The following is a 17,206-nucleotide window of genomic DNA, read 5'->3' on the forward strand; positions in this document are numbered from 1 at the left end:
GCAGAAGGAAAGCCATTCCATTGGCTGACTGCTCTCACTGTTAAGAAATATATCCTTAGTTCCATGGAGTTGACTTGAAGTGCCTTATTTTCACAGCACTATTTCCAGGTAGAATGAGTGTTAACATCTAAAAAATATATCTAGGTTGACTCTATCTTTTGATATAGGCTATTGACTCAGAGTTACCAGCACATCCTGGCCTTGGTATTTGCTGTGAAGGAAATAAATGAGAATACCCAACTCTTACCCAATGTCAGTTTGGGCTTCCACATTTTAAATAGCCACTTTTCTGCAAAATGGACCTACCTTGCCTCAATGGAACTTCTATCCACAAAGGACAAATTCATCTCCAACTACAAATGTGATATTCACAATAACATTGTGGGTGTCATTGGGGGACCTAATTCTCAAGTTTGTCTCTACATGACAAACATCTTAAGCACTTATAAAATTCCACAGGTTAGTTGTACGTATCAAAATATCATGAGGAAGAACAAGGTTCCTTAAATTTAAGTATGATTTTGCGCCTTGGCTATTAGAAAATTTTCTAACTCTCCCCCCCATAATGACTTGATGGTTGCTTAATCTCTTTTTGTAATGTGAAGGGTCATTCCATATCTTATAATCCATAAGTTAATGCATACTCTTATCCCAGGAACTCATTTGCTCCAAAATCTTTTTTGAAGAACTTTGAAAACAATGGTACTTCTTGCTATTATATTATTTAAGATAGATTTTTGGAGAAAATGTTTTACTCTCATATACATACATACATACATACATACATACATACATACATACATACATACATACTTGCATGTATATAAATGGCTGTGTGGGTCTGTGTATGTTCCAGCATAACTCTGGAATGCCTTGAACAATTTCAATCAAACTTGGTACACAAGTTACTTACCCTCTGGAATCAAATACTGTGTGTGTGTGGGGGGGGGGGGGTAAGACACCCCTAATGCCCTTTGAGGTCTGGGTTCTGTTAAGAGCCTGTTGTGCCTTAAAACAACTTCTACCATGCTGCCTTAAAATGGCTTCTACTAGATAGTTGATTGGTGGAATTATACATAATTGAAAACAGTGATATACAAATATAAATGGTTGGTAAATCTCTTTCATATTGGGATCTGTGATTATATAAAGGTATACTGTTATTAAATAGACAATCAAGAATGTAAGGGAATTAGATTTATTGAAATATTAATAATATTAATTGTAATTGAATATACATTGTACAATGAAGTGAGGTATTTAGTTATACTAGATGAAAAATCTGGTTGTAAATGTATTTGAGAATATGGATGCAAAAACACTTGTAACCAAGCAACATGCTGTATGTAATGGATGAGATCATTTTTTAATATTGTTTTTTTTATTTTTATCTTTAAAAATAAAAAGATAGATTGAAAAAATGTCTTCTACTGTACAGCACTATGGAGTTGCCATGGTAATGGCTTCACAGTACTCAACGAGGGGGCTCCCTCTGGCAATGGGGAAAATTCAACATTAGAAATTGCAGCAACATTCCTGGATGGAGGGTTGGGATAAATATATACCCAGGCAGTGCCAGGTTATTAGCTAGTTTATAATAAGAAATATACAAAATTCAACTAAATGTAACATAGAGAGGATTGGAGAGAAAACCTTTTTCCAATGCCTTCTCTTTCAGTTGAATTTATCACAAGACTGATTGTCATGATGTCTCACCTTTTCCCATGTATTTCTATCCTAAGATCAGTTACGGCTCTTTTCCAGTAATAAATGACAAAACCAAAGATTTCTTCCACCAGATGTTTCCAAATGTGTCCCATCATTATATGGGCATTCTTGAATTACTCCTGCATTTCAAGTGGACCTGGATTGGTGTGATTGCTTCAAATGGTGACAATGCAGATTTTCTTGTAAAGGATATACTTCCCATCTACTCTCAGAAGGGTATCTGTGTAGACTTCTTAGAAAAATTACCCCAAATATCCTTTTCAAGTCACATTGCTCAAAAAGCAATCAAATGGTTTGAGACTTCACGTATGGTCACAGGAAGTACTGCCAATGCTGTTATTATACAAGGTGAAATACACACTATTAGTTTCTTAAGGTCAATGTTCGTTTTTGCACAATTTTATGGTGTATCAGTCGACAGCCGAGTGTGGATTATGACAGCACAGATGGATTTTGCATCTCCTGGTTTTATCAGAGATTGGGACCTACATTTCCTCCATGGAGCTCTATCGTTTGCTCTTCACACAAACTATCCTAGAGGATTCCAGAAATTTCTGAAGGAAAGAAATCCTCTCTCAGAAAATAAAGATGGGTTTATCAGGATCTTCTGGAAAGATGCATTTAATTGTGATTTCTCAAATTCCTCTCTAGAGAAGAGAGATGAGAAGATCTGCACTGGGGAAGAAAAGCTGGAGACACTTCCTGGAACCGTCTTTGACACAAGCATGTCTGGCCACAGTTACAGTATCTACAATGCAGTTTACATTATGGCACACGCTTTGCATGCAGTAACTTCATCCAAGTCAAAACAGAGAGCAAAGATGGGACTTCCTGGGGGCGGAGCCTGTTGCCGAGGAGGGCTCAACCGAGCTCCTCTCAGAGATCTGGTCTGTATATCTAAATAAGATCATAGATATCACCCCTTTTTGGCTAAGAAAGGGGCAGGGAGTAGCTCTGTGTGTTAGGGTCTATTCGTAATCCACAGCCTTTCTCTTTTTTTTGGCTGTGGACAGAGATTAGATCCAGCGGGAGCGGAGCTTTTATCTCCAGCCAGTTCTTCTCAGCTGCCTTTTTTTGCAGGCCCAGACAGGCGAGCCCCCCCCCCCCAGGACAAAGCAAAGTTGTTTCAAGCCAGGACTAATATGGGCGGGTCCCACTCCTGTGAGATTTATGCTTTTATTACTATCTTAAATACCAGCACCATTTGTCTTAGAAACTTCTTTGTCTAAACGGACTTCAAAATGGCGATTTCTCTCCGTTGGTGACTGATAGGGGATGTAATTAGCCGGTTTTACCTTCCTGCAGACCGCTCCTTAACAAAATAAACTCTTTTTTTTTTGGAAACAGAGGGGAGCGAAAGCGCTGTTTATCTGTTTAATTATTATGGCACCCAGGTCAAAATCGAAGCGCCTTTCTACAAATGTGCCTAAAGAATCTAAAGAATTTATACTGGAATCACAGCCCTTGTCTCCTATGCCCTCTACTGGAGAATTTTTAACACAGGAATTTTTCTTTCAAATGCTTAATGATTTTAAACAAGAAATCAAGGAATTTGTATTGGAACTATATGATGATTTAAAGTCTAAAATTGACCAAATGAAGGCGAATACGTTTGCAGCCGTGTCTGCCCTGTCAGATTATTCTGCTGAAATAGAGAATAAATTGGAAAGCTTGGAGGAGGCTAATTTTAATTTGACTACTAATATTCAAATATTACAACAAAAAATTAGAGACACTGAAGAACAGCTCGTGATGATAAATTTTAATAGGAAGGCATTTGCAATAAGAGTTAGAGGACTCCGCGAAAAGGAGCGAGAGAATCTGAAACAGACCTTTGTTGAAGCCTTCAGCCATGCGGTGGGAAGCCCGGGACTTAACTTTGATTGGCAGATTCGGAAAATCTATCGCCAGAACTCGTTGGTAGCGGAACAGCAACAGCTCCCGAGGGACATAATTATATATTTCTCCACAAAAGAATCCAGAAATGCGATTATGCAAAAGTTTCATAATAACAGTCTGCGCGTTGATGACCAGGACCTGATTGTCTTCAAAGAAATACCTTTCCAGAAGTTGAGAGCAAGAAGAGATTATGCCTTTTTAACTAAAGAACTTAGAAATCAACGGATTCAATACAGATGGGAGGCCCCAGCCGGCATTACGGTCACATTTGAGAATCAAAGACTTCGTCTTAACTCTGTTTCGGAGGCCCGGGATTTTTATTATAAGACTTTGAAGGCGGGACTTCCTGATTCACTTGGAAAAGAGGAGAGACAAGCTGAAGGAGAAGGCAAGCGGCAGGCCGCGTGGCTGCAAGATGGAGGGGGTAGCCTTTCCTCCCTCAGAGAAGCAGAAAAGCGGAGATCGAGGATTTAGACATTTTAAAATATTTGCCAAAGTTGTGGATCGAATGGGGGTTTGCGACCTCTCTCCGGTAGAAAAAGCGGAACTTATTGGTGGGGTGATATTGATTGTATATATGTAAAATGAATGCAGAATGATTTATGTTGTTTAAATTCTGTTAGAAGGGATTACTTTAAAACAGAAGGTTAACTGACTTTTGTTGAAAGTATTATTTGAATATGTGGAATGATCCATGTTATTTAATTCTTATTAGAAGGGAAAGTTGGGTGAAATTACTTTGAGCTAGATCTTAATCTAATATCTGCATAAATTTGATAGTGGTAAATATCAGACAAGCAAGGGATGAGGGTAAAATGCATGCGGAATGATTTACGTTGTTTAAATCCTATTAGAAGAGAAAGCCGGTTGGGATTATCTTAAGATAGAATGTAAACTGATTTTTGTGTAAAGTAATACTTGATCCACGCTGCTTAAACTTTACTAAGAAGGGAAAGTTTGGTTAGATTATTTTGAATTACTGTTTGAAAATGAGGTTAAGAAAGATTATTTACGCTGTTTAAATTCTATTAGAAGGGAAAGTTTGATTATTCTTCTGTAAAGTACTATTTGAATATGTGGCAGGATCCACGTTGCTTAAATTTTATCGGAAGGGATTATTTTTGGCTAGACTGTATATTGATGCCTACACAAATTTGTATAAATGTTTATCTGAATACAAGGTTAAGGAAGAGGAACGGGAGAGTCTACAGGAGGTTGGGGTAAATAACAAAGAAGTAAGAGACGAGAATAAAATATAGATAGAATGACTTATACTATTTAAGCATAGATAAAGATGGGGGGCTGAGCTCAACACAAAGAGTTCTTTTTCCTTTTTTTTTTCCTTTTTCTTTTTTCTCTTTTCTCTTTTCTTTTCTTTCTTTTTTCTTGTTTTTCTCTCCTTTAATATATTACTTTTATTTTTAATCCATACGTACACAAGATACTTTAGACAGAAGGTAGTGCCAGGTGTGGGCCCTGGGAAGTCGGGAGGATTAGGGATGGGGATTTATGGGGGGTGGGTGGGTGGGTGTTAACATAGTCTCAATAAGAACAAGAATGTACTTATATACGGTTGTTGTTGTTTTTGTTTTTTTTTCTTTTCTTTCTCTTTTCTTTCTTTATATTTTTTTTCCTTGGTTTATTTTACTTTTTATCAGATTAAACAACACTTGAATAAAGGCATACACCAAGGAGGGAGGTAGAGGGGAAGAAGAGGGAGGAGTAAGGAAGGAGTAAGGGGAATGTAAGGAGGGTGTGTTGGGAGTGGAGAAGGAAGGTTTGAGGGGAAAGGGAAGTAGGAGGGGAGTGTTAGAGGGAGAAAGGAAAGTTGGAGGGGGTAGATGGGGTGTATGGAGGATGGAAGTGTCAGGTGGGGTTGTGAATGATGAGTTGTGTTTTCTTTTTTATTTTGTTTTATTTTATTTTTTTCTTTTCTTATAGCAAATACCCTGTATATAAGTGATTGCAAAATGGAATGTGAAAATGAATAAAATATATTTTAAAAAAAAAAACAGAGAGCAAAGATGAAAGAGATAAGACAAAAAGGACTACATGAACACCCATAGCAGGTATCATTCCATACAAATATGCAATGTTGTTACTTTTTTTTTTTGAAACTAGACATGACTTTATTTTCTCTCTATCTTCTCCCCAATTTAGCTCCATAAATTTTTGAGAAATACTTTCTTTAAAAACAGTGTTGGAGAAAATATTTCCTTTGATGACAATGGGTGTATAAATGCAGGATTTGATATTTTCAACTGGGTCACTTACTCAAATAACACATTTACAAAAGTCAAAGTTGGATGGGTGGACCCAAATTCTTTCTCTTCCAAATCATTTAGCATGAAGGAGGGTTCCATTATATGGCCCACGAGATTTAACCAGGTGCAGTATACATTTTGTATAGAGACTAACATGCATCTTTGGACATTTTACTGGTTGAAGAGCATGTAGCAGCAGTGGCCAGAAAGTTCACCTTGTGCATCAGTTGCACCTATCCTTAACTGGGAAGTCCTTCAAATAGTTACTCTTGGCCATAGAACTTAAAATTTTCACTATAGAAATGTGTCGAATATGGAGCTTGAAGAATTGCAGGTATATAGTGTCAACTTCTTAAGAGCAACTAAGATGGCTAAAGGCCTGGAGACTAAAACATATTAAGAATGGTTGCAGGATTTGGGTTTGGCTAGTTTAGACAAGAGGAAGACATGATAGCAGTATTCCAGTATTTCAGAGGATGCCACAAAGAGGAGAGGTTCAATTTACCTTCCAAAGCACCAGAGGGAACAACAAGAAACAATGGATGGATACTAATCAAGGAGAGAAGCAGCCTGAAATGGAGGAGAAACTTCCTAACAGTGGGGACAATTAACCAGTAGAACAGCTTGCCTTCCAACGTTGTAGATGCGTCATCACTGGAGGTTTTTAATAAAATATTGGACAGTCACTTGTCTGAAATACTATAGGATCTCCTGCAGGGGACGGGACTAGAAGATCTCCAATGTCCCTTCCAGCTCTATTCTGATGTCAAATGAACTCCTCTGTGCATTTTCAGCAATTCTTCCTATCCCAGCATGATCAAAGCCTACCACCAAGTATTGAAAAAAGAAACCTGCAGTTTTGGGTTACCCATTGGCAAATGGCATGATTTTCTGATAATTGAGTTCCAGTTAATATTTCTTGCAACTTTGTGCTAGGACCCTCACAGTTTATTATAGCTGCATTGTCTGAACATGGCAGAAGAGAAAAGGGTCTTCCAGCAAGTTTTGGGGACTGAAAGTCCAAATTGAAAAGATGCCCACCATTGAGTTAAACAAGCATTAGAGTCATTATGACGTCTTGCTTGATGCATTTTTGAGATTAAACAGCATTGGTAAGATGACTATAAATGGCATTAAAATATGTGGTTTGCATTTTCTGGAGGAGGGAAACAGTTATTTGATTGAAATGACTTGCTGGTCTAAATAATGTTACATAGCTATTTAAGAATTATATTAAGTATGACAAATTAATCTAATTCAACTAAGTTTCTTCATGGCATGTACAGTAGTGGCTAAAATTGTGGAAACTCTTTTGGAAAATGTACACTGTTTTTGAGGTTTGATGGCTAATGACACCACTTTATTCTTGGAATAGTACCATAAAATAATATATCAATGCAAAGACAATTTAAACAAGAATGTAATGCAATAACATTTATTAAGGATTTGCTGTTAGAATAGCAGTTATAAAGAAGAAAAGTGAAACACGCAGAAAAAATGAGACATACAAAATTATCACCATAGGGAAAAAAAGAGATATAGAGTACAAAAATTATCACCATGTCAGTTAATACTTAGTTGGGTAACTTTTTGCATGAATTATGGCCTTACAAAGTCTTCCCATTGAATAAACCAAGTCTTTTAGTTCTGCAGCTTTTATAATATGAAACCAAGATTGAATGATTGCTTCTATTAACTGGGTTTTATTACTGGGTCACATCTAACTAACCTGTTTTTTTAATGTCTCCATAGATTTTCAATTGGGTTAGGTCTGGGCTATTTGGCTATTGCCAAAACAAGATGACACATGATTGGCTCTCTAAACACCTAAGCTAATTAGTTACAATCAAATGAAGGAAAGCTACCTGATATCAACCTAAGAAAGTTGTGCTTTTTTTCTCTAGTTATTTGGCTATGTCTTTTCATAGAATACAGATAATTAAACAAACTTTGTTGCATTATCTTCTTGATTAAATTATCTTTCCATTGATATATAGTTTTATGGTACTACTCCAAAAAAAGTGGTTTTATTAGCCCTCAAACATCAAAAATACACTTTTCCCAAAAGGTTTCCACAATTTTGGCCACTACTATGTGTCTTATTTACAAAAATGAAACAATCACAGCATGCCAGGGGCTCCAAACCAATTCTTCATTTTGTTCTTCTCTTTCATTCAGGAAAGACCTCTTTCTGTGTGTAATGATAACTGTAATCCTGGTTGTAGCAGGGCCAAACTAGAAGGCAAGCCATATTGTTGTTACGAGTGTCTTCCATGTCCAGAAGGAAGGATAACAAATGATAAAGGTAGGTTGTATTCTCTTTGAAAAATTAATTAGTCCATGCAAATGAGAATGGAAGGGTATTCAAGAAAAAGTGCTCTAATTATATGGGGGGGGGTAGATGAGTGAGATAAAACAAAGCTTCCTGTCTTCTTTCTTAATACCCCCCCTAGGGATTTGAGAAACAAGGAATGTTGTACACTAAGCCATAAAACAGATATAGGTCCGATGAATGGTGATAAAATCAGCTCAAGAAAGCCCAGGTTATGAGAATTAAGGTTGATATGTTGCTACACTCAATCAAATTATTTGTTTGGATATTGGCTCTTTCCAATCATATATACATTCTCATTTGCAAAATCTATATTTCCCATATCTATGGGTATAAACACAATTTAATCTGCTGAGATCTATGATGTATCATAACAATGACAAAACTACATTGAACCAATTTTGCATCAGTTTGAAAATTTAGATTCATCAGAAAGGGATAAAAGTAAAAGTCAGTTTGAATTGAGTCAGTTCTATGTACTTTCATTTATGATATTAAATAAATTTATCAATTTTTCCATCAGCTTTACAACTTTAGCCAATTTAAAATCAATAATTTTAAATATTTTATTTTATTTCATTTTATTATTATGTATTTCATTCTATTTATTTTTATTTTATTATGTTGCTATAATTTGCCCAGAATCATTTAGGTGAGATGGATAGTGTAGAAACGCAATAAATCAAATAATAAAAATAATTCTTAGTCAGCCTCCCAATGAAATATTACATATTAAACATCAATATTGTCTTGATTCATGAAAAACCTTCCACAAAGTAATAATAGAATTTTCTTTTGCAGACTTGGATGATTGTTTACCATGCCCAGAAGGACAATATCCAAATAAAAACCATGACTCATGCCTTCCAAAATATATAACTTTTCTGTCTTATGAAGACCCATTAGGGACCAGTTTGGCCATGACAGCAATTGTCTTTGCTTGCATTGCCACTGTGGTGCTTGGGATCTTCATCAAGTACCAGGACACTCCTATAGTCAAAGCCAACAACCGGAACCTCACCTATCTTCTTGTCTCCCTTATGCTCTCATTTTTTTGCAGTTTATTATTCATTGGAAAACCTGAAAAGGTGACCTGCCTTTTCCAACAACCTGCTTTTGGGATCGTCTTCTCAGTAGCCATTTCTTGTATATTGGCCAAAACCATCATTGTGATTTTAGCTTTCATGGCTTCAGTGCCAGGATCCAAGATGAAGAGATGGCTGGGCAAACAATTAGATTATTACATTGTTGTTTCTTGTTCCTTCATTCAAGTCGTTCTCTCCACTGCATGGCTTCTAACCTCACCCCCATATCCATATGCTGATATGAACTTAGTGACAGATGAAATCATCCTGGGATGTAATGAAGGCTCTACTTTCATGTTTTATTGTGTTTTACTATACCTACTTTTCCTTGCCATTGTTGGTTTCAGTGTGGCTTTTCTATCCCGGCATTTACCAAACAGTTTTAATGAGACCAAGTTTATCTACTTCAGCCTGTTGTGTTGTTGCAGTGTCTGGCTGTCATTTTTTCCAACCTATCTGAGCACCAAAGGGAAATACATGGTGGCTGTGGAGATCTTTTCCATATTAACTTCCAGTGCTGGGTTATTGAGCTGCATCTGTTTTCCCAAATGTTTTATTATTATTCTGAGACCTCACTTGAACAGTAAGGGGGAGTTACTGAAAGGCAAGAAACAATAAATTGTACATTATGAAGATATAGTGTTGTTTAGCAACTGTCTTAGTCAGCAACTGACCATTCCTAGTTACGATAGTGATAAAAATAATTGTGAGTAATCTACAACCTCTAAAGATCTGTAAAGCAAAGGAAAGCTGAAGTAAGATCATAAGTACAGGTAGCCCTTGACTTACTACCACAACTGAGCCCAAAATTTCTGTTGGTAAGTGAGACATTTGTTAAGTGAGTTTTGCCTCATTTTATGACTTCTCTTGTCATTGTTAATAACTGCAGTTGATAGGCTAGTAACCCAAATGTTTTATTATTTTTCTGAGGCCAGATCTGAACAATCAGAGGGAGTTACTGAAAGGCAAGAAACAATGAATGGTTATGAATATTAGAATAGAATAGAATAGAATAGAATAACAGAGTTGGAAGGGACCTTGGACGTCTTCTAGTCCAATGATCTGCTTAGGCAGGAAATTCTACATCAATTCAGACAAATAGTTATCCAATCCAAAGTTTCCAGTGTTGGAACATTTATAACTTCTTTTTTAAAAAATAGAATTTATTTTTATTTTCAAAACAAACACAACACATAAAATCTTCCTTCTTTACATACTGTAGAAAGTGTATCAGTTGGTTACAAAAGGCTTTCGTGCATCTCTTCCACAGTCATCAAGCATAATTCATATTAACTCAAGTATTTTAACTCAGACATTTATATATGTTACCCTTATACCTCCATTTTCATTTGACTATAATTGTTTAAACATCCTTCATCATAAAATATACCAAGATTTAATACATAATCACAGCATTTCATTTAATATTTCTAAAATCCTCCAATAACACTGAATGTTTATGTCCTATTCTAGCTAAACATCCATAATATTTAATAACAAACTTTTCTAATCCTCCTTTCCAAATCACTGTTTGCAATTTTCATCTAGTTTCCTTATATTGTACTCATACATATATATAGGTTGTCATCATTCTATCCCTCCTTTATTTGACTATATCCTGTATCATAACATTTTCCCCCTAATAATCAAAACTTAACTGTATCTAACTTAGTTCTTTTTTTATTACCCTTTGTATATAATCCAAAAGGATTTCTAATCTTCCTTTCATGGGTACCATTTAATATTCACATCCAATTATTACTTATCATAACACTACACATTGTATACATTATGATCATTATTAATTATTTCTTTAACTATATCTATTATCACTAAATTTCACTAAGTTTAACTATTTTTAAGTTATATTCTTCCATTCATCAACCTGTATCTTTCCAACCACAAAACAATCTCATATCTTCTGCCATTTGTGGTACCAATCCTCTAATCATCTTCTTGATCAGCTTTGTATGGACTTCTCTTAGCAACTCCTTGCTTATAAGATCTCTCATATAATCTTGATGCCCTCTTTCTGTTTCCTTATTCAGTTTGTCTTTGATTGTCAGCAGTGTTATCAATACTTTTGCTAATGGAATTTCTTTCTTTAAGTCAATAGATTTTTAATTTTATCTTCTTCTATATCTTGACCTTTGGAATAGATTTCCTCTCAATTTAATTTCTCTTTCTGTATTCCATTCTTTCCATTTTCAGGAACAAACAAATTACCATAGATATCAGCAAGTTTAGTCTCTTTATATTCATTTTCCACTTCGGTTTTTTGAGTTTCAATCACCCCATTTTGCATTTGATGAACATTTTCAATTTGTTCATCATATTTTCTTGTTATGTGCTCTAGGTATTTCAGTTCTGCGAAAGAAAAAAAAGTTTCGTTTTGAATACACAAAACTCCAATCAACAAAACCTCCCAGCCTGCGGAGCAGAGACACTGTTAAATAGTTTCTTTTTGTATCTTTTTTGTATTTCAAATTAGAAAAAGAGGTTCAATGTTTAAATGAATTAGAAAAATACCCACAGCAATAAAAGAGGAAAACTTTAGTCTGTAAATTACAGAGTCACAAAGAGAAGATAGATGTCCACCCGTTTCAAAAGTTTTGCATAGATTCGATCCATGAAAATAACATTTAAGGAAGAAGGCGGGGCTTAGCAGTGAGAAGACGGAGTTAATCTGGTTAAATATAACATTCCTTTGAGATAAAACATCCCATTCCTGGGATGAAGCAAGTAACTGAGTGAGACCATGGAACACATTTTTCTTTCAACCTTGTTTGAAATCTATGAAATGCACTTATTAATATCTGTTCCTTCTTCAATTGTGTGGGTAATAATAGCAACAGCAATAGCACTTAGACTTATATGCTTCTTTACAGTGCTTTATAGCCTCTCTAAGAGGTTTACAGAGTCAGCATATTACCCCCAACGATTTAGGTGGTCATTTCACCTACCTTGGATGGATGGAAGGCTGAGTCAACCTTGATCCTGGTGAGATTTGAACTGCCAATTTGCAGGCAGTCAGCAGTCAGCAGAAGTAGCATGCAGTATTGTACTCTAACCATTGTGCCACCATGGCTCAATAATAATAATGTATGGTTTGAGAATCTCATGCTCTTTAACAGGACCTCAAAAGCTCCTGCTACACCAAATGTTACTGGTCTCATTCACAGAGATTATTTATGAACCAAAATAGCCCCTTCTTTGAGTTCACAAAATGTCTGGAATTATAAAGCATAAAAAACGTAAAGGTTCCCCTTGCACATATGTGCTAGTCATCCCTGACTCTAGGGGGTGGTGCTCATCTCCATTTCAAAGCCAAAAAGCCAGCACTGTCTGAAGATGTCTCTGTGATCATGTGGCCGGCATGACTAAATCCTGAAGGCACACAGAATGCTGCTACCTTCCCACCAAAGTGGTCCCTATGTTTCTACTTGCATTTTTACGTGCTTTCGAACTGCTAGGTTGGCAGAAGCTGGGACAAGTAACGGGAGCTCACTCCATTACACAGCACTAGGGATTCAAACCGCCAAACTGCTGATCTTTCTGATAGACAAGATCAGCATCTTACCCACTGAACCACCACATCCCTTATAAAGCATAGGAAGAGACAAACTAATGTAAGCAATTTTAATACTAACACAGCTTGATACATTGTGTAATAATATCATTAATATTGATGATATTATTATCATCAATAATAATTGTGTAATAATATCATTAATATTGACCTCTATCTTATGATAGAGGACTTTGAAGGAATACTGCTGTCAAATTAAAACTGATACTACGATATGGATCTAAACTTTTACTTGTGCACTACCAGTTTGAAAAGTATATCAGTACACCTTATTAAAAAAATATCAAAGCTTATTGTCTCCTTTCTGAATCCATCTGCATTTTCTATAGTTGACATATGGCTCTACTCCGTTGACAGATGAAGACAAACAGGCTGGTTTCTATCACCAAATGTTTCCAAATATGGACCATCAATATAAGGGAATTCTTCTGTTACTACAGCATTTTATGTGGACATGGATTGGGGTCTTAACTGTGAATAATGAGAATGGGGAGAAGTTTGTACAAAATGTGGTTCCCATATTTGCCCAGACTGGAATCTGCTTTGACTTCATTGAAACATTTCCTATTGTTTCTTACTCCACGGACATTTTTGATACGGTGAAAGATGGGATAAAAATGTACAGTGTGGTCATGAACAGCACAGTCAATTCAGTGTTAGTTCAAGGTGAAATTTTTATAATGATAGTTTTGAGAATGTTTCCTAGTATGTCAACATTTGAGGAGATACCATTACAAGAAAATGCTAAAATCTGGATTATGATAGCCCAGATGGATTTCACATCTCTTCCCTTTCAGAGGTGGGAAGATCTAGATTTTCTCCATGGTGCTCTTTCCTTTGCAGTTCATTCAAGGGAAGTCCAAGGGTTTCGGGAATTTCTTCAGATGATCAAACCAAATTTCAACCAAGAAGATGGCTTTATTAGAGTTTTCTGGAAGGAGGCATTTGGATGCGCGTTCTCAGGCTCCATGATGGATGAGAAACACAACTCTGTGATGGACAGTCAACCAATCTGCACTGGTGAGGAGAAGCTAGAGACCCTCCCAGCATCTGTTTTTGAAATGGACATGACTGGTCACAGTTACAGCATTTACAATGCAATCTATATTTTGGCCCAGGCATTCCATGTTGCTCATTTAACTTCCTTCAGACACAGAGCAAAAATAGGCCAAGTAAGACTTATTGAATTTCTCAAACTTCACCCATGGAAGGTAATGTCTCAAGGACTCTGACAAATGTCAAATATGTAGATTTTTCCCATGTCATCCAACAGTTAAATTAAATGTTTACTTCAATATCATTTTGCTTTTTTAAAATTATTTTTTAATATGAACTTTCCATCTTCCCTTAAACAGTGTGTTATCTGGGTACAAATATCTCTGTGCAATAACTATCAGAATTTACATCATTAACATTGATATTAATTCTCTCATCCTAAAATTATAACATATTACATAGTTGAACATAGTGAACCTCTACATTTTTTTCCTCTCAACATATCTTCTAATAAAAATGTAGCAATTACATTAAGCATGGTAACCCCCATAATCATAATACTAACAATTATCATATTGTTTATATCTCTATCTTAGCATAGTTTGTACTCTTCTTTAACCTCCATCTTTTATATCCAACTTCCATTTTTATTTTGTTTTTGGACATGGTGTATATCTTATCCTCTAAAAACCTTATTTAAGTTTTTATAAAGGGAGAGAGACAAGGAAATAAAAACCAGATTTTCTTTCCAGAAATTATCTCTATTTATGTTAATATATCTCAGACACACTGGAAACACTATTCCAGTACTCCAATGCAGAAAACAGCCTGATATTTTCTAATATTTCATTTTCTTTTTTTAATGGGTTTTGGAATATTTTTTAAAACTGACTTTAGTTATTCAATAGTATATTTCCTAATTTGTGATTGCATTATCATTATTGTTACCCTCATCACAATCAATTCTATGCCTTGAGCCGTATAGAAAAATTAGGTAAGTGACATTTACGGACCGGTGGGGAAGGTAAGTGAATCCCATTTCTGATCCTCTCTTTGTCCAAACAGCGTTATACAAACTGATCTACTGTTGGATCTCTTATTTGTGGCTGCACATATCAGCTCAAGTAAGTCTGTAGCAGGGAGGGGTTTCAGCTGATTCTAACCGGTACGCTAGAACCAGTTTGTGAAATTTAGCATATCTTTTGGAACCCGTTCTTCCGGTGGCACAGTACCAGAACACTCTCTCTGTCCCCCTCACTTGCTCCCAACGCCTGTCCGGTCGCCATTCACTCACTCGCTCCCCCTGCCCATCTGGTCACCACTCTCTTTCTCGCTCTCCCCGCCTGTCTGCACCATGCTTTCCCCACCCCCTCGCAGTTCTCGTCTTCCTGGATGGCCTCCGGAGTCATTGCTGGTCGCGCAGAGTCTCACTGCTGCTCCACGCCATGGAAAACATAGGCACACATGCACAGCTTGTACAATTGCAGTCTCGGAGATTTTGTAATAGCGAGAACCTGTTCTCACTCACCCGGGCTTCTGCAGAAGCTTCCCTCCGAAGCCCTCTGAGGGAGGAAGGACCAGTTGGAAGAGGGGCTTTGGTCCTGCTCCAAGCTGTAAGCTTCCCTCTGAAGTATTGGGATGTTCTGTGGTGCCCCCCAAGGAAAAACACCACTGCCAGGTACTTTTAATCATATATTTTGGTCCTATGACTGCAGAATGCTGCAAAAAAACCATAAATGCAGGCCAGTTGTTGAGTGTTTCAAAGTGAGTGGAACACTCAACAAGGTGACCACAGTATGGATGTGTCTGTCTGTGTCTGTGTGTTTCTGTGTATGTGTTTGTGAGTGAGACAGACATACAGACAGAGAGAGGCACAAAGAGAGAGAGAGAGACAGAACGGGGGAGGGAGGGAGGGAGGAAGAGACAGACAGACAGAGAGAGACAGACTGAGAGAGACATGGACAGAGTGAGTGATTAAGTGAATGAGTGACAGAGAGACAGACATACACACACATACACACACTGAGTGACAGAGAGAGAGAGGAAAGGGGGGAGAGAGAGGGAGAGAGGCAGAGACAGAGAGAGAGAGAGACACACACACACAGAGAGTGAGTGAGAGAGACAGAAAAATACAGAGAGACAGACAGACAGACAGGCACAGAGAGAGAATGACAGAGAGAGACAGAGAGGGAGGGAGGGATAGAGACAAAAAGCCACAAAGAGAGAGACAGACAGAGAGAGAGAGAGAGAGAGAGAAAGAAAAGAAAAGAGAAAGAAAGAAGAAAGAAAGAAAGAAAAAAGAAAGAAAGAAAGAAAGAAAGAAAGAAAGAAAAGAAAAAGAAAGAGAACTTGTGACCACAATTGAGCCCAAAATTTTGGTTGCTAAGCAAGAGCGTTGTTAAGTGAGTTTCACCACATTTTCCAAGTTGGCCATGCCCACCCTGTCACATCACTTCCAAGCTACTCCCACACTATCACATGACCACCAAGCCACTCACACAAAACAGGCCATACCTACAGAAGAGGTTCTAAAAATTTTTGAAACCCACCACTGGTCTGTAGGTCTTTAAAATTTTGGTAAACAGTGTTGTAAGAGATTGAGCTACAAATTAAAAAGTCTTTTCCTCATATTCCTGAAGTGGAGAGAAGTCTTCACCATTTTGTAGAACCTGAGGGAATGTTTAGTTCTTCTCTTCATTTTCCATTTTGGTTTTCTTGTATGTACGTATTATTTTATTTTTTGTAGCTTAATAAAATTGTTAGAAGGATCTCATTCAATAATACTGCAGGAGAAACAATATCTTTCAACCAAAATGGAGAACTAGAGACTGGATTTGATGTCATCAATTGGGTGACATTCCCAAACAAGTCCTTTGTGAAAGTCAAAATTGGTGGAATAGGATCTGTGACTTCTCAAGAGGACATATTAGTGATCCACGAGGAAGACATCATTTGGCCAAGCAGGTTTAACCAGGTAGGACCAAAATTTGTGTCTGGATCATGTTACTTGTTTCTAATTAATAAATGTGAGCTGTGGGATACTGCTGGTGATTTTTCCTGCCTTCTGCCTCAAATACTAAGAGATGAGCTAGGGAAACAAATGTTATAGGTAGGGAGGCTTAGTTGCAGTGGTGAAATCTAAGGTTTTTTTTGCCACTGGGGTGTGGCCGGGTGGGGTGGGGATCATGGATCAAGTTTTTTTTAACTTTTGAAAGCATTTCTTCAAGCAAAGAGGCAGGAAAAAGATTCTTTAAAAAGCAGGGGGTATGTGCTTCCGATGATTGTGTGGCTCACAGCTGAGCTGTGCAATCCT

At 36.9% G+C, this 17,206-nt stretch overlaps 1 protein-coding gene across 1 annotated transcript in view; it reads left to right on the forward strand.

Annotated features, from left to right (window-relative positions):
- The first annotated feature begins 315 nt into the window (after positions 1 to 315).
- The window catches only part of LOC116523503 (vomeronasal type-2 receptor 26-like), a 107,511-nt gene continuing 90,620 nt past the window's right edge, over positions 316 to 17,206 (forward strand). The window contains exons 1-4 of the mRNA XM_032238619.1: positions 316 to 459; positions 1,743 to 2,076; positions 2,380 to 2,516; positions 8,070 to 8,196. Of these exons, the coding sequence (XP_032094510.1) occupies positions 316 to 459; positions 1,743 to 2,076; positions 2,380 to 2,516; positions 8,070 to 8,196 (742 nt within the window). The remainder of the gene's footprint in view (positions 460 to 1,742; positions 2,077 to 2,379; positions 2,517 to 8,069; positions 8,197 to 17,206) is intronic.

The sequence above is a fragment of the Thamnophis elegans genome, unplaced genomic scaffold (assembly GCF_009769535.1).
Source record: "Thamnophis elegans isolate rThaEle1 unplaced genomic scaffold, rThaEle1.pri scaffold_38_arrow_ctg1, whole genome shotgun sequence".
Taxonomy (NCBI): Eukaryota; Metazoa; Chordata; class Lepidosauria; order Squamata; family Colubridae; genus Thamnophis; species Thamnophis elegans.